This window comes from Condylura cristata, unplaced genomic scaffold (genome assembly GCF_000260355.1).
Source record: "Condylura cristata isolate star-nosed mole 26May11 unplaced genomic scaffold, ConCri1.0 scaffold00029, whole genome shotgun sequence".
NCBI classification, from domain to species: domain Eukaryota; kingdom Metazoa; phylum Chordata; class Mammalia; order Eulipotyphla; family Talpidae; genus Condylura; species Condylura cristata.
In genome coordinates, this window is record NW_004567130.1 from 18,328,386 (window position 1) to 18,342,342 (window position 13,957).

Consider the following 13,957-nt stretch of genomic DNA (forward strand, 5'->3'; position numbering starts at 1 on the left):
ACTCTCCCACCCACTAGGCTAAAGGTGTGTATGAGAAAGTCGGGGAGGCGACTGAGACCGCGCTCACGTGCCTGGTGGAGAAGATGAACGTGTTTGACACGGAGCTGAAGGGGCTCTCCAAGATTGAACGCGCCAACGCCTGCAACTCGGTCAGTGCTAGGCTGCCTGTGCCGCTGTGCCTGCTGCCGGCCTCCAGGCCACGGCCTTGCCCGAGCCCTGACTGAGCCTTCAGTCCAGATCGGCTGAAGTGTGGCCATCTGGCTGCGAGGCCAAGCGGGGCAGGGCCGTGGGGTCCCGAGCTGCTTGTGCTCTCAGTCCCCTGCACAGAAGCCGTCGTCCATGGTGGCTCATCCTGTGTTCTCTTTCTAGGTGATTAAACAGTTGATGAAGAAAGAGTTTACCCTGGAGTTTTCGCGGGACAGAAAGTCGATGTCGGTCTACTGCACCCCAAACAAGCCCAGCCGGACGGCAATGAGCAAGATGTTTGTGAAGGTGGGTGCGCTGGCCGCTGCTGAGGGGCTTGTCACAGGCTAGGTCCGGGCAGCCTGTAAGTGCCTGATCCAAACCTGACCCTCCAGGGCGCCCCAGAAGGCGTCATCGACCGCTGCACCCATGTTCGGGTCGGGAGCACTAAAGTCGCACTGACCCCGGGGGTCAAGCAGAAGATCATGTCTGTCATCCGGGAGTGGGGTAGTGGCAGCGACACACTGCGATGCCTGGCCCTGGCCACCCACGACAGCCCCCTGAGGAGAGAGGAGATGAACCTGGAGGACTCGGCCAACTTCATCAAATACGAGGTGAGCGAGCCGCGCCCCGCTCTCGCCAAGGGAGCAGTGTGGCCAGTCGCAGCTTCATACAGGTCTGTCAGTCTTGGGACCATCTAAACCAGTGAAACGGACTCTGCCGCTCTCGTGTAAACCAAGACCTGCATAGGTCGGCACTGTTCTTAAAAACGTGTCGTTGAAGTTGAGGACGACCCGGTCAGAGAGGCTGCGCGGTTGTCTGAGGCCCGCGATGGGGGTCAAGTCTATGTGGGGCACCCTCGGCGGGTGCTGCACCACAGCTGTCTGTTCACCCCCCATCTGTTCACCCCCCAGTGCACACGGCGCGAGCAGGGTGCGGCGATGCCATCATACCGCTGGAGTCAGGTCGCTGTGTCCGGACAATGGGGTCCGCAGGGTGAACACTGCGACCTCGGCGTCAGACTCACAGGCTTTATCACAGGGAAATGGGGGTGCCGGCTCCCACTTGCACCTGGCCACACTAGGCCCGAAGCCAGCACTCCCCGTTGTAACCCGAGTGGGGGGGTGCTTCTGCCGTAGACCAACCTGACCTTCGTGGGCTGCGTGGGCATGCTGGACCCCCCGCGAATTGAAGTGGCCTCGTCCGTGAAGCTGTGCCGCCAGGCGGGCATCCGGGTCATCATGATCACGGGGGACAACAAGGGCACCGCCGTGGCCATCTGCCGCCGCATCGGCATCTTCGGGCAGGATGAGGACGTGGCATCGAAGGCCTTCACGGGCCGGGAGTTTGATGAGCTCAGCCCCGCTGCACAGCGGGACGCCTGCCTGAACGCCCGCTGCTTCGCGCGCGTGGAGCCCTCACACAAGTCCAAGATTGTGGAGTTCCTGCAGTCCTTCGATGAGATCACGGCCATGGTGAGCTGCCAAGCAGGCTGCAGCCTTGACCGAGTCCTAGTGGCCCTGGGTTTGGCGCTGGCCGGCGGTCTCTGGCGCTGTGCTGGGTGTACGTGGGCTGCTGCGCAGCCAGGGAGGGCCTGGTCAAGCGCCCATAGACCCTTGGGAATGGTTGGTGTCTGTTTTTGTCTTGGTTAAACGTATGTCCTGTGTCTCAGATCTGCCGAGATGCGGTTAAGTAGGACTGGTAACAGGTCCTCTATGCATTTGAGAACTGGGGTGCAGGCCAGAGGGGTGGGTGAGCGGACACCCCAGAGTCAGGCAGATGGACCGAAACACACTGCTGAGGGGGCAGCTGGAAGACAGGGTCTGCTGCCTATGGGGTCAGTCCCCGGCAGGAGGGGCTCAGACTCCGGCCATCTCCGTGACAGCTTGAGACTTTATCATAGGCTGCCACCAGGGGCTCTCCAGTCTCTGGGTAATTCTCAGCTGAAATTAAACGCACTAGAGCATGTTGGTTCCGAGCTGGCTGCCCTCAGTGCTGTTCCCTTCAGGACTCCTGCAGACGGACGGGCCTGTTTCCCTTTTGTGGCGTGTACAGTTCTCACGCCTTTCAGTGTCTGTCTCCCCGAGGGCCCAGTGAGGCAAGTCCACGACAAGCAGGCTCACAGCCAGGGCAGCTGTGTGTCTGTGGGCGGTGGCGCTGCACGTTGTCAGGGGCAAGTGGCGGCTGCGTGTCTCCTGTGCCAAGCCGCTTGGTCGTGACGTTGGCGTGGATGTCAGTGCTTGGTCTCGCACCCGTTGTGGTGGCTCATTTGGGGTGGGGGGGTTGGGCTGTGCGGGCTCCTCGGTGTCCCTCTCTGCCTCCTCTCTGGAGGCTCCTGTGTGTCTGGGGAAACCCGCATGGCGCTGAGCATGTGACCACTGCAGTGGGGGTGAGCGAACCAGCGCGTTCCCTTGTAGACCGGGGACGGGGTTAATGACGCCCCAGCCCTGAAGAAGGCCGAGATTGGCATCGCCATGGGCTCTGGCACAGCTGTGGCCAAGACGGCGTCCGAGATGGTGCTGGCTGACGACAACTTCTCCACCATCGTGGCGGCTGTGGAGGAGGGGCGCGCCATCTACAACAACATGAAGCAGTTCATCCGCTACCTCATCTCCTCCAACGTGGGGGAGGTCGTGTGGTAGGTGTCGTGCCCCCAACGCGGGGCTCTGTCCTGGCCAGTGCTGCAGGCCAGGTGCACAGTGGGAGAGTGAGGGCCTAGGTGGGCAGTGGGCCGCACCACGCTCAACAGAGCGAGTTCAGGTTGACGCGCACATTAACTTTTTGTCACCCTCAAAATGGATTTGAAGCTTGATGTGATGTTTTCTGGGTGGAACCTCCAGGGTTATTGTGGACGGCCGTTGTCTGCGGGGCTGATGCTATTTGAAGATCTTGTTTGTGAGAGAGCTGGGTGCAGGCCAGAGCTGCTGGGGACTGAAGGGCCCCAGAGAGGGTGGGGAGCAGAACAGCAGACCGATGGATTACTCTGAGGGGGTAGCGGGGGACGGGGGCGTCTGCTACCCATGGGGCCACTCCCTGGCCAGGGTGGACTCGGGCTGCAGCGACTGTGGACAGTCCCAGCGGGTGGTTGGCGCTTACATGTGGCCACGGCTGACGTGGAGTCTCTCGTCTCTCCTCTCCCTGGGTGCCAATAGCATTTTCCTGACGGCAGCCCTCGGGTTCCCTGAGGCTCTGATTCCCGTGCAGCTGCTCTGGGTCAATCTGGTGACGGACGGCCTGCCTGCCACTGCGCTGGGCTTCAACCCGCCGGATCTTGACATCATGAACAAGCCGCCCCGGAACCCCAAGGAGCCCCTCATCAGCGGGTGGCTCTTCTTCCGCTACCTGGCAATTGGCTGTGAGTTTTCTCAAGTTGGTTTGCAGAGGAAATGCCCGAGACCCCATAGTCTGCTCCTCAGAGGCACGTGTCTCCACCCGTCTGTCAGGGTGACGGTCAAGCCTGCCCTCAGCTGGCTGGGCGAGAGCGACTATCCTAGTGCCCCACTGACCACGTGTCAAGCTGGCCTCTCACCCCCAACTGCTATCCAGGCCACATGTCCCCTGCGGGCTCCCGCCTACCATGCTGCTGCGTGAGTAGGTGCCCAGCCACAGGCATGCCGAGCCAGCCTGGACACAGGACCCTGTGGGCCTGGCCATGCTGCCTGACACATGCACCTTGCTGCCAATGGCCACGTCCTTCCCTCCTGAGAACCAGCCCAGGCCCAGCCCCCACGTCACGGTCACATTCTGTTCCAGGTTATGTCGGTGCTGCTACTGTGGGCGCTGCTGCGTGGTGGTTCATTGCAGCCGACGGTGGCCCGCGGGTGTCCTTCTACCAGCTGGTAGGTGGCTGCCTCTGGCGCCTCTGCATGCAGCACGTGACGCGTGGCTCTGTGCTGGGCCGGAAAGGACATGACTGTCTTGTTGCAGAGTCACTTCCTGCAGTGTAAAGAGGACAACCCCGACTTCGAGGGCGTGGATTGCGCAGTCTTTGAGTCCCCGTACCCCATGACGATGGCGCTGTCTGTGCTCGTGACCATAGAGATGTGCAATGCCCTCAACAGGTCAGTGCAGCTGGCGGGAGCAGGGTTGCGGGGGTTGCAGAAGGGGGCCTCTGAGGTCCCACTGCCGGGCAGAACCGCCCCCAGTAGTTGGCAGGTGGTCCCACAGGGACAGGCCCCAGCTTGTTGAGCGGCACCTCACGGCCCTGCCCTGCCTGCAGCCTGTCTGAGAACCAGTCCCTGCTGCGGATGCCCCCGTGGGAGAACGGCTGGCTCGTGGGCTCCATCTGCTTGTCCATGTCGCTCCACTTCCTCATCCTCTACGTGGAGCCTCTGCCGGTAAGTGGGCAGGCCAGGTGCTGGTGCACCCCACACCCCACCAGCCCCGGCCCTGACAGCTGCTCGCGTGCAGCTCATCTTCCAGATCACACCGCTGAACCTGACCCAGTGGCTGATGGTGCTCAAGATCTCCCTGCCCGTGATCCTGATGGATGAGACCCTCAAGTTCGTGGCCCGCAAGTACCTGGAGCCTGGTAAAGAGTGTGTGCGGCCCGGCCCGCTCACGGCCTGCGCCGACGGGGTCTCCTGGCCCTTCGTGCTGCTCGTGCTGCCGCTGGTGGCCTGGGTGTATAGCACCGACACTAACTTCAGCGACATGTTCTGGTCTTGACTGACGTTTTACATAAAGATGTTTAACTTAATCAATTAATTTTTTATTGTTTAAAGCAACTGTCTATTTCTGCTGAATTTCACTGAACATACTGGCTGGTGAAGGCGGTTTCATACTCTAGATTTTGTTTTGCTTTTTCTGACTCCAGCGGGGCGAGTTTCCTTTTTTATACACATAATCGAAGTGTCCATTGACATGTACAGAGAACTAACACTATTTTATGCAGATATTTTTTTGTAGATGAAAAAGCATGTACAGTGTTCTGTTGAATACTCATCCTTGTATTAAAGATAGTTGAGCCAGCAGACAGTGTCGCACATCACTTGGCAGCAGACGTTAGGAAGCGAATGTGGATTCTCTAGACCTAAAGCGCATGCACTGTCTTCTGCATGGTCATCTGGATTTAATCTGAGAGCACAGTCTAATTTTTATTCAGAAGCCAATTTTTCTGCACTGAGCAGAGTCCTGCTACCTCAGTCAGTATTTTTTGGTTTGCCGCCCTCACCCCACCCCCACCCCCTCCACACACACCCAGCTCCGCTTGCTGCTCCCCGCAGGTCTGGTTCTGTTTACATGGTCGCTGCGAGGTTTGCCTGTTCTCGCTTGTGCAGAAACATGGCTGCAGACTCACCAGAGATCACGTCCCCGCCAGTCGTTTCAAGGTTATTTATTTCAATGCCTTCTGTGTTTTACTATATAGCGGACGTAGTTTGCCGACATTGCCTATTAAGTGGCAAGTCACAACCTAGTTCAAAAAAGAGAAATAAAACATTTTAAATGGACAGAAAAGCGGTCTTTGGCTTAGCTGCAAACCAACAGACACGTTCAGTTCCTCGTGCTGTGCTCAAGGGGGGAAGGCCCGGTCTGCTGCAGGGTCGTTTCAGCTGACCCACTGTAGCCTGGCGTAGAGGATACAAGGGCGAGTGTGTGCGTGCGTGTGTTTTGTAAAATCTGTAAATAGAACATGACCAAATGAACATAATGTATAGAACTATTTTTATTTGAATGTGGTACTAACCACGCGGCCCTGGCGTCACTACGCCCATGTCTGCGCATGTCTCAGCTCAGCAACCGTGTCCGTCTTAACAGTCTAACCACGGTGTTTCTCTCCACTGCCTTCCAACATCCATCCACTAACGTGAGTACCCTCCTCCTCCCCGGGTCAGGACTGCTTGGCCCCAGAGCTGACGGGCGGGTGGCAGCTGAGCTGGCTGTGAGGTAACTAACGGGTGGGTGTGCGTGCTGGCCACCTGGGCAGGGGCAGGCGGCCTTGGGACAAGTGAGCTGTGTGGTGGAAGGAGCTTACCTGTGGCAGCGGCACCAGGGCTTGCAGAAATCGGTGTGCTTTGTTTTGATCTGTTGATTGCCGGACAGCTCTGCTGCCTGTCCAACGAAAAGCAAACACCTGCGGGGGTGGGGGGAGCACTTCCCCTCCTGGGGCAGCGCGTTCTCTGTGTACCGTGTGGCCAGAGTTACTGGGGGGCACAGTGTGTTCCCTCCTGTACCTGGTGACGGGGCCAAAAGTGCGGGGTTTGGGCATCGAGCAGGCCAGACGCTGCTCAAGTGCAGGGGTCTGAGGCCTGAGCCAAAGTGGAGACAGCCTGGCCAGCTTGTTGGAGTAGCAGGGAGCGCAGGAGGCGAGTGGACTTTGTGCAAGGAAAGTATCTTGGCAAACACGATGTTGAGTTTGCTGAGCAGGGCACTGGTGGGTGGAAACCAAACATCCTGGGGTGGCCCTAGACCCGTGGTCACCCATGGGCTTCAGCTTTAGGCCTGTCCAGCTCATATGAGGAAGGCCCACTTACCTCCTGCCACTGCAGGCTTGGCCGGCCAAAAATGCAGCCACCATCCGTCCTCAGCTCTGTGTGGCAGTGGGCGTCCTGGAGGGGTGGCCACCTCTGTCAAGGCAGTAGCGGCGCCGCTCACTGAAGACTGGACCTCATTTGTCTGCCGAGGGTGGACAGGGCTCTGCTTTGGGCCTTGCAGCCTTGGGCAGAGCTTCACCTCAGGCCTGGAGGTGGCGCGCTCTAGCAGCCCAGCCGCAGGGGGCCATCAGGGCAGCTGTCAGCCTGCCTCATGAGCAGCTGCTGCCACATCAGCCCCAAGTGCCGGGCAGACCACAGCCGTAGGTTGGGTCTGACCTGCTGTGCAGTGCGGCCCTTGGCTGCCGTGTCCTGCAAACCACCACCTGGCAGTAAATGGCCAAGGTCTGTCTACACCCTGGACTGCAGGCCGCAGCTCCCCTTGCAGGGGAGAGCAGGGCTGTACCCCAGGAAAGGACGGGGGTGGGTGGCAGTGCTCTAGCGAGCCGAGCCGGAAGGGTCTTTTGCTAACTGCCACACTGCTCACGCCTGTGTCCTCACCTGCACTGTCCCCTCCGTTTGCCTGGTGGCTGGGGCTCCCCGAGGGCCAGTCTCGGCCAGCACGTCTGGGTGCCGCCCCAGTGATGGCTGGCCTTGAAGTCTGAAAAGCTCCTTTCACCTGTCACTGTTCGTCTTAGCAACTAACATTTCCTCCCTGTATTTCATAAAGCTGATTTCCTCTCTCTTTCCTTTTCAGCAATACTGGAGTAACCGCTTCCTAAACATTTTGCAGAAATGTAAGGGTGTTCGGTTGCGTGCATGTGCATTGTTAGCAAACATCTGCAGCCCTCTGCATGATAAGAGGTCGGGGGAACAGAAAAGTAGAAAAAAAGTCCCCAACTCCTTGTGTGTCATGTGGAGGAAACATGTATTGCCAGTGGGGTTTTAGCTTTTAAATCAAAGTTACAAATGAACAATTTAGCTGAATCCATCAGAAACCTGTCCAGAGAAGTTGGTTTCTTAGAATAGCCTCAGCCAAGCTCGTGTTTCTCTGCAAATGTCCTGGCTTAGCCAATGTTCGCTGCTCAGCTGTAGTGCATGCCTTCTACAGCAGCAGCCAGCTCTCTACACTGTCCGTTACAAGTGCTACTTTTTAATTGGCCCTGTACAGTTTGCTTATTTATAAATTGAACAGGAACACTGCAGGTGTTTCTGGCTACCGTAGGCCTCCAGTTCATACCGTTGTATTTTGAGTGTGCAAACAGCTATTTTGCACTGTATTCAATGTAACTTATTTAATGAAATCAGAAGCAGTAGACAGATGTTGGTGCAATACGGATATTGTGATGCGTATCTCAATAAAGTGCTAAATGTCAGTACCGCAGCGCATGTTTGACTCTGGACTGTACGTGGTCAGCTGTTCCCTCGGCCGCCACAACCTGCAGACGCAGTTCGGGTGAATAAATCGATTCTGAGTTGCGTGTGGTATTGCTGTCTGGGGGTGTGCAGCGCGCAGTCTCCTGAGCCCACGGCTGATCTAGCACTTCCGAGTGGAGAAGGGGGCGTGGGTGTGTCCTGGGGGAGCGCCTAGCCTCTGGTACGAGCCGCTGCCTTCGCGGTGACAGGGAAAGCTCCCTGCCGCTGTGAAGTGCTCTGCACTGTGTCATGGACACATGCGGGAAGGGACCTGAAAGTTTTACCTCTGAGGATTCTCTTGTGCCTGTCTCCAGGGAAGGGCTTGGGTGAATCAGCTTTTTCCCTTTTCTAAATTCCCTACATGAGTCAGGGTACTCGGGTGATTCTGAGTTGCACTCACCAGCTGGTGCTCCGCGAGAAGTAGGTCCTAGAGAGCGAGCTTGTTCTGAAACATCTGTCCAGGGCGAGTGTCCACTCCATGCAGAAGATACACCACACCTGCAGTTGGAGAAAGCTGGGTCACTCCTTTGTGGGCTATTGGTCTCAGAAAGCTGACTAAAACACCCTCGCAGAAAGAAATGTGAGCACTTAGGCTAAAACCTGCTTCGTTTCACCTGCATATTAAAGCCACAGAAACGCACCATTCTGTGCCCATCAGCTGACCCAGTGCTCTGAGGGCGGGAGATGGGGCCAGGTAGGTGTGACCTCGTACCTCACAGGAGTCCTCATCCACCTTTGCCTACGTCCCAGGGACTTTGGTAGAGCCAGGCTGCGAGGTGTGCTCCTCCCTGCCACCTCCGGCTATGCAGTGTCTTTCTTGTCCTCCAAAACATAAAGGAAGAGTCGGTGGGAGGAAGCAAAGATCAGCAACAGCGACGTGGGGGTCCGTCCACTTGAGGCCTACCATAGCCAGCAGCAAGGCAGACGAGAACGTTCTCCCAGAAGGTAGCAGAGGTGGCAGCCTTGGGGCGTCGCACTGCGGCACAAGTCTGGCCCAGCAGCTTCCCAGCCATTGTGTCAGAGGCTGACGCCAGCATGGGACGGGAGGCTGCGAGCCGCACGGCCGGCTTGTACCTAGCTTCCGTCTGCAGTCCGGTGCCGTGGGCATCACTGGCCAAATGAAGCAGAGTGAAGACAATGGGCACACCCCAGCCGTGTCGGTAGCACTGGAGAGCGAGCTGAGTCTGCACGACCTGGAACCTGTAGGCTCACACCGCAGAGGGTGAGCACCTCACTCTCAGTGGGGCTGCACAGTGGCTCTTTCCAGTGTGCCCCGTGATGAGGAAAGCAGAGCCTGGCAGGCACACCTGAGGCAGGTGACATCATATTGGGAGCACAAGGAGGACCAGCTGTCCCCTGTGGTCTCACTTCCAACACTGCCCGTAGCTGAGTCAGGCCGTCACAGCCGAGAAGGCCGCTGGGCCGCCTGAGCCCCATTGGCTTACACACGAGCTCCCCCTGCTACAGGGGCGGGAAGCCCATACTGCCCGCTCGCTTCTTCTGAAATAAAAGCTTTGCTCAGTGCTGCTGCACTTCTGTCTAAAGCTCACAGAGGCGCCCAAGACCAGCACGGGATGCCCAGGCTGACCCCTAGGCGGAGGTGAGAGTTGGCGGCAGGCGCCTTGGCTGCACACCACCCAGCCACACTGGAGACGGCGCACCGCCAGACCAACACCGGGCCACAGGGTGTCCTGACAGAAGCCGTGCTCAGGACTGTGGCCGCGGTCGGTGGAGCCCAGAGTCTGCCCTCGCCCTCCCTCCCGCCCTTACAAACCCAGCTCTACCTTGGCGCTGGGCAGAGCAGGGGCCGGGTCCCACCCCCAAGTAGGCCACTGCCACACCCGAGGAGCCTGTGAGGCCCAACTGGTGGCAAGAAGCCCCAGGAGAAGGTAGCTTCCTTTTGGCCTCAGGAGCTGCAAACTTGCTTCTCAAGGCAGCACACAGTACAAGGCCAAGAGACTTGGACCAAGGCACCATGAGTGAAGAGGCGGCGGCAGTGAGCATACAGCGCCGTCCTGCCCGGGCGTCAGGAACCCGAGACACAGCTCGGGAAGCACTGTGTGCACGCAAGAGCCAGGGGATTACAAACAGTGGCTATGGCAGGGACAGAACGTAAGGTGGACCCCAGAAAGCACCTCTGCCAAGAGAACGAACGTGATGACTGGGTCCTCCCTGCTGGGGTGGGAGTAAGTCTCAGCGGGAACAAGCTGTCGGCGGCCACTGCAACCCGAGTCCATCCCTGGCCAGGGAGTGACCCCATGGCCAGCAGACTCCTGTCTCCCCGCTGCCTCTCAGCAGTGCATCTTGGTGGATCCGCCTGTCCTGCTCCCCGCTGTCTCTGGGGCATCCTCTCACCCCGCGCCTCTGGCCTCACCCTAGTTCCTGTGTGCACAAGTAAATCAACATCAAGTAAATACCTGGACAGATGTAGTATCAGAGTGGACACTGCAGAATAATGGATGACATGGAAGACACATGAGAAAAAAAGTATCCAGATTGCAGCAGGAAGGAAAGGTTCAAATATCTAGATAGGAAAGTGACAGAGTCAAGCTTCTTCCCATAGTTTCAGAAAACAATATAAGGGTTTTACTTGCAGAGCAAATAGCAGTCCAGGCCTGCACACAGTCCGGTCAACGGCAGAAAACCAGACAGAGCAGCCTGAAAAGAGCAGAGTCCCAGGAGGGTCAGCCCACTGCTGACCCACGCCACAGTGCTTCCGAGCGGACAGGAGCAGTGGCCGCCCCAACTGCAGGCCTGGAGCAGCACATGGTGCGGAAGGCGTTTCCAGATGGACAGATCTCATGGGGGAGACTCGGGTGGGCGCCTTCCCGCAGAGGATGGCTGAGCATGGGTCTCAGCATCCGCGGGGGGCAGAGAGGAGTCCGGCCCCCAGAGGCCATTGTGCAGCCTGCTGGGAACAGACCAGAAACAAGCAAGACGGAGCGATCCACAGGAGACAGGAAGGCTCCACACACAGGCGAAGGCCTGTCAATTGCCCCATTTTGACTAAGATGGCGTGTAATATCTTCTCAGAATAGGAAGGACACAGATGACAAGATTCAACCCCAATAAAGTCGGTAAAAACAAGAGTTTGCTAAAGCCCTCACCCCAGGCCTCCCTTGGGGGTGCACCCGGTCAAAGTATGGTGAACCTGAGTCCATCCCGGCAGGGAATGACCCCAGGGCGGCAGACCCCTTCCGCAGTGCGCTTCAGGGGATCCATCTGTTCTGCTCCTCACTGTCTGGGGAGTCCCCTGACCCACCACCAAGCCCCCAGCCTGCACCCTCTGCATATGCAAACAGCCAAGCCATCCCTGTTGCTGCAGCCCGGTGACACGGCCCAGGCTCTAAAGACATGTCCCGCAGGCGCGAGGAGGGTCAGGAAGGCCAAACTAGTTTTTCTGTCAAAATTAGTTGAAGTTACAAAATGTACTTAGTCAGAAACCCCTCAGAACTAACCCACGGCACCCCGATTCAGATGAAAGGATGACGTTCAACATGTGTGCGATTGACCAATCCTGAGCAGACTGTACCTCTGAAATGAATCTGGTCAGTGGCACAGCAGGTGACGCAGGTCCACGTTATGCCTGGACAAACAACTGTGAACTACTACTAGAGAACCAGGGTGAAACTGGGGGCTGATATTCAGAGGGGCTCAAGGGAGCCCGCCCCACACCCATGACTCCTCACCCCAACAATAGGACAAAGCCCCAGGTTCAAAGGAACTGGGAGCAGAGGGGCTATAGCAGCTGCCCAGTCAGTGACACTGCCCAGCGGCCTAAGCCTCCTCTGAGAGCTCAGACTCCCAGTGGGACGGCGGGGAGGACCTAGGCAGCCTGCAGCTGCTCCCACACGCACACTCCAGCAGCCCTAGGGCAGCTGGGGCTGACCTTGGTCCAAAAGCCCCCACCCTGAGCCGAGCAAGCGCATCCGTGGGGCAAGAAGGCCCAAGCCCTGGCAAGGCAGGGCCTCCCTGGCCTCCCCAGTGGCCAACACGAGCCCCTGGCAGCAGCCAGGGCCAGTGCGGCGAGTTCCGGAGGATGGGAGGCCCTGGCTTGCCTCAATCTGCAGATGAGCGGGGTCCTGGGTGGGAGAGGCCATAGTGTGCGAGGGAAGCGGGGCCTCTTGGAGGCTTCCAGACCAGGGGCTCCCACACGTGCCCTCTGCGACCCCCCGGAAACGTGTCCAGAGGAAACAGCTGTAAGCACAGGAGTCCCCGAAAGGTGGTCAACAGACGCCAAGGCTCATGGGCTAGGGCCCCCACCGCCAGGCCGCCCACCGTCAGCCCTCGGGCAGGGCCCTGTCAGCCCAGGCTCTCCAAGGGAGCAGGCAGGCAGCTCTGGGGGCAAGGCAGGCAATGTGGTGCTGGGTCTGACATCAGGCGGCCCAGACGGCGCTCAGAACAGGCCGGGATGCAGCATTCACACCAAGAGCCGGTAGCCCCGAAAGGCTTGCTGACACCCCACATGGGTGTGGGAGAACAGGCAAAGCAGCTGCACCCCAGCTGTCCGCACACCAGCCGTGTCGAGTGACATGGGCCACCAAGAGGCCGTGAGAATGGGCCCTGCGGACCGCAGGCGTCATGGCCTCCGCGGGTAGCGCACAGCACCCCAGGCCCCCGCTTGTCATGCGAAGACGCTGGGTACATGAGGCGAGCAGCGGTGCCTTCGCACCTCCCCTGCCTGTGGCCTCTCACGTGCGCAGCCATTGCGCTCATCCACTGCCTTTGGGTCCTGGGGCTGCAGGTCCCACGTGCCCACGTCCCCTCCCCAAGCACAAGCCCCTCTGCCGCTGGGCTGGGGCAGTGGCCATGCCAGGCCGGCGGCCATGTGGGACCATCAACCAAAAGGGGGTCGCTGGGTCCACCAGTTTCCCAAGTGACCCGGCTGTCGGGGGCCCATTGCTGCCCACTGCCAGGGCAGGCGCCTGTGGCTTCATCCTGGTGATGTAAGTCACGTGCCCACAAGGCCGTTTTCCACAGCCAGCTGGGAAGCAGCCAGCCATGGGAGCAGCTGGGTCTCTCCTGCTGCCTGGGGCAGGGAGGTGCCAAAGTGGGAATCTCAGTGAGGCACTTACCTCAGACAGCCTCTGGTGCTGGGGATCCCCGGCCAGGCTGTGCCCGGGGCCTGTGGGCACAAGTCCACTCTGGTCTGCAGTCCTCAGCAGGGGCGTGGCTGCTGTGCACAGGCGGCGCCCGGGCCTCAGACAGCACCGTAGGTCGGGCGCGGAGCGCAGGCGTGGGACCGGCACTGGCTCCAGGAGGTGCAGTGGGGTTCCCCAAGGTCAGGCCTCTGCCACAGGGCCCCTCACCCATCGGCGTAGTCTCAACATGTGGCCTCAAAACAGCTGTGTCAGAACAGGTGTGGGGGAGCCCATGCCCTGGCAGGAGTAGGCCTGATGTAGCCTTGGTGTCTGCGGCCGGCACTCAAGCTTGAGAACCCTGGACACGGGCTCCCCTCATTTGGAAGTTGAGAGGCAGCGTGTGACCCCCCAAACTGACTCCTGACGTCAGCTGAGCAGGGTCCCACATGTCAGGGCTGTCCGCCAAGGGCGCAGAGGACTGTGCAGGCCTCCCTGCTCAGCTGAGGTTCCTCAAAAGCTTTCAGAGTGAGCAGTGGGATGGAAACGCTGGAGCTGCAGGTGGAGGGGCCTGGAATGGGCCAGGCTGGTGGGGGGGGGCGGGGCAGGGGGTGCTGGCCCAGGGAAGACTGAGGCCAGCGGGAGGAGCCTGACCTGCAAAGCCAGGTTGGTCGGAGGGTGGCGCAGGTTTCCTGCCTGGTAAGGAGAGTGCTGAGGTTTCACCCTTTTTCTGGTAGCGGCCAGGGAGCCGTCTTCTCTGGACCACACGGTAAGGAGTGTCCCTGCCCTGGGACCGGGCTGGCTCTGGGT

At 59.2% G+C, this 13,957-nt stretch overlaps 1 protein-coding gene and 1 long non-coding RNA gene across 2 annotated transcripts in view; one reads left to right on the forward strand and one right to left on the reverse strand.

Moving 5' to 3' along the window:
- The window catches only part of ATP2A2 (ATPase, Ca++ transporting, cardiac muscle, slow twitch 2), a 31,810-nt gene extending 23,678 nt beyond the window's left edge, over nucleotides 1-8,132 (forward strand). The window contains exons 10-20 of the mRNA XM_004691023.2: nucleotides 18-149; nucleotides 370-492; nucleotides 579-797; nucleotides 1,323-1,658; nucleotides 2,601-2,821; nucleotides 3,336-3,538; nucleotides 3,937-4,022; nucleotides 4,111-4,244; nucleotides 4,403-4,520; nucleotides 4,594-5,989; nucleotides 7,411-8,132. Of these exons, the coding sequence (XP_004691080.1) occupies nucleotides 18-149; nucleotides 370-492; nucleotides 579-797; nucleotides 1,323-1,658; nucleotides 2,601-2,821; nucleotides 3,336-3,538; nucleotides 3,937-4,022; nucleotides 4,111-4,244; nucleotides 4,403-4,520; nucleotides 4,594-4,851 (1,830 nt within the window). The 3' untranslated portion in view covers nucleotides 4,852-5,989; nucleotides 7,411-8,132. The remainder of the gene's footprint in view (nucleotides 1-17; nucleotides 150-369; nucleotides 493-578; nucleotides 798-1,322; nucleotides 1,659-2,600; nucleotides 2,822-3,335; nucleotides 3,539-3,936; nucleotides 4,023-4,110; nucleotides 4,245-4,402; nucleotides 4,521-4,593; nucleotides 5,990-7,410) is intronic.
- On the reverse strand, nucleotides 5,989-9,808 carry LOC105854215. Its single transcript, XR_001145909.1, has 4 exons — nucleotides 8,974-9,808; nucleotides 8,782-8,891; nucleotides 8,470-8,567; nucleotides 5,989-6,798 (listed from the first exon to the last, which is right to left on the reverse strand). It is a non-coding gene; the product is annotated as an uncharacterized LOC105854215 (long non-coding RNA).
- Between the last annotated feature and the right edge of the window lie 4,149 nt (nucleotides 9,809-13,957).